The sequence below is a fragment of the Austrofundulus limnaeus genome, unplaced genomic scaffold (assembly GCF_001266775.1).
Source record: "Austrofundulus limnaeus strain Quisiro unplaced genomic scaffold, Austrofundulus_limnaeus-1.0 Scaffold496, whole genome shotgun sequence".
NCBI classification, from domain to species: Eukaryota; Metazoa; Chordata; class Actinopteri; order Cyprinodontiformes; family Rivulidae; genus Austrofundulus; species Austrofundulus limnaeus.
The window spans coordinates 266,941-269,112 of NW_013952898.1; the positions used below are offsets into that span (position 1 = coordinate 266,941).

A 2,172-nucleotide genomic window follows, 5' to 3' on the forward strand; every position below is an offset into this window, starting at 1 on the left:
TCATATGCAAAAGAGAACCATCGGCCTCTTTTGCTGATTTTGCTGATCGTTAGTGCCTTGATTAACTCCATAGAGGGTCATGTGCCCCATCACCTGACAATCGTTGAGGCCCTGATTCACACCTTTTGCTCACATGGGGCTGAGTCATACTTGCAATAACAGCATTGTAGGAGAGGGACAACAGGACACGAAGGCCTCCACTGCTGTTTAATGATGGAATGGATGGTTTTTCTTCACAAAGATGGCTTCCTTTACTCCTCTCTCAAACCAATGTTCCTCTCTATCAAGGATGAGAACATCTTCATCCCAGAAAGAGTGACTGCTGGCCTGTAGATGAGCGTAAACTGCAGAGTCCTGACCTGACAAAGTAGTCCGTCTGTGCTGGCTCATTCTTTTTATCAGTGGCTGTTTTGTNCTTCTGTGCTGGCCCATTCCTTTGAACAGTGGCTGCTTTGCTTTTCTGATGTATAACTGATCACAGTCCTCCTGGCACTTAACAGCATATACAATAACACTCTGTGCTGGGGAACTGGATCTTTAGGATGAACCAGTCTTTACCGTAATGTGTTTTGGGGTTTGAAAGCCACTGGGACATCATGCTTAGAGAATAAAAGTCTTAGTTTCTCTGACCTCTGGTCTGGGTTTGGGGTCTTCATTTTCACCTGGTGGTTGACTGGAGTCCTGGTTGAGTTTGCATGAGGGTAGTTGATGTGCATGATTATGTACATCCCTATATGAACAGCTCTATGAAACAAAAAGATCATCAAGATCCGATTCCTTCAAAGAACCATTTGTCAGATAAAATTCAATTCAGTTTATTTAAATAGCGCCATGTTACATTAAACATCATCTCAGGGCACCATACACAAGAAAACAATMCTATCTCTAGCCCATTCTCATCTCATACTCCGAGCACGAACTGATGAACAAAATTTTAGTTTGTTGTTGGTTTCCAATGCTGCGGTTGATTTGCAATGCTTCAAGGAAGTTAAAAGCCTTGAATTGCTTACTTCATTTAAATATTTTCAAAAAGGCTGTTCTTTGTTCAGTGTTTTTGTTTTGTGCCATAGAAAGTGCAAAAACATCTTGTAAGTTTGTGGTTTAGCTGATAACTACTGTACCCCAGAAGTGATGTCCATCATAGATAGCAACATGGCTGCTAAAAATCTTTCTCATAAGCAAAGTAAATCTGTAAGGTAGAATAGAAATTTTGTACCTCATTTAAATTTATTTGCTGCTGTTTTTTATGCACTCACAATGTTAAAGAATTAGCACATAAAACTATAAATAAATGCACTTTCTGACCTGCAGTGGATGCATATGGGTATGTCATCGTGAGGCTGATAGCAGCGCATCTCGTGCAGCATGTCCAGAATGGGGGGGATGGTGTCAGGTACACCATGATCCGGCCAGTTGACATAGTGCAGTTGTTTCAAACTACGGCTTGACTGGGGGGGGGGAAAGCTTATATATCAGTCAGCAAACACATCAACCACAGTTTGACACAAATGTGACAATGTGAAAGATGTACTTAAATCAGCACAGCTTCTGTTGGAGATGTTAGATTTAACAGGACATAAATTTTCAATCTCTGTGGATATTTTTTCCAGTTTGTGTTCCAGGTAAATCGTGCTGACATTTTGGCACTTACTTTGCGATACGTCAGCCTTAACGTCCTTGTCAGGTAGTCTCCTTTGTTGTCCTCTGAATCCTGTAAGAAAAAGCCCAGTTTACATTTTAGCTGGTAACTTATTCATGCTTGTTGCATGCCGTGCTGTGACAGTCAGGTGCCACTTAGACAGAGCTTGAAAATTAGAAAACATTCTGGAAAATCGTTGAAAACTGTCAGAGAAGGAAGTGTGACTCCAAGGAGGAGATTACTCACGCAGTGAACTGTAAAAGGTTCGCACACAAAGGTCTCATCTTTTGTCTGTGGCCAGTAAACCTCACACTTTTTCTAAAGAATGAAATCAACAGTCTTAGTTCATGCCCTCGTTTATTGTACGTCTCCCGTTCAGAAACAGTGCAAAAGTTTGTGTAAAATGTTGATCAAAACAAAATGCAATGATTTGCGAATTTCATAAACCCTTAATTCTTAATTTATTCACAATGGAACACAGAACTTGTTTCATAGTCACAGCCTTACTCAAAGAGGCATACACACATAAACAA

General features: G+C 40.6%; 1 protein-coding gene across 1 annotated transcript in view; it reads right to left on the reverse strand.

Annotated features, from left to right (window-relative positions):
* The window catches only part of ptpn22 (protein tyrosine phosphatase non-receptor type 22), a gene marked incomplete at its 5' end in the record, with an annotated part of 27,194 nt that overhangs the window by 21,049 nt on the left and 3,973 nt on the right, over positions 1-2,172 (reverse strand). Inside the window, 3 exon segments of the mRNA XM_014025749.1 lie at positions 1,306-1,448; positions 1,652-1,711; positions 1,886-1,957. Coding sequence (XP_013881203.1) covers positions 1,306-1,448; positions 1,652-1,711; positions 1,886-1,957 — 275 coding nt within the window.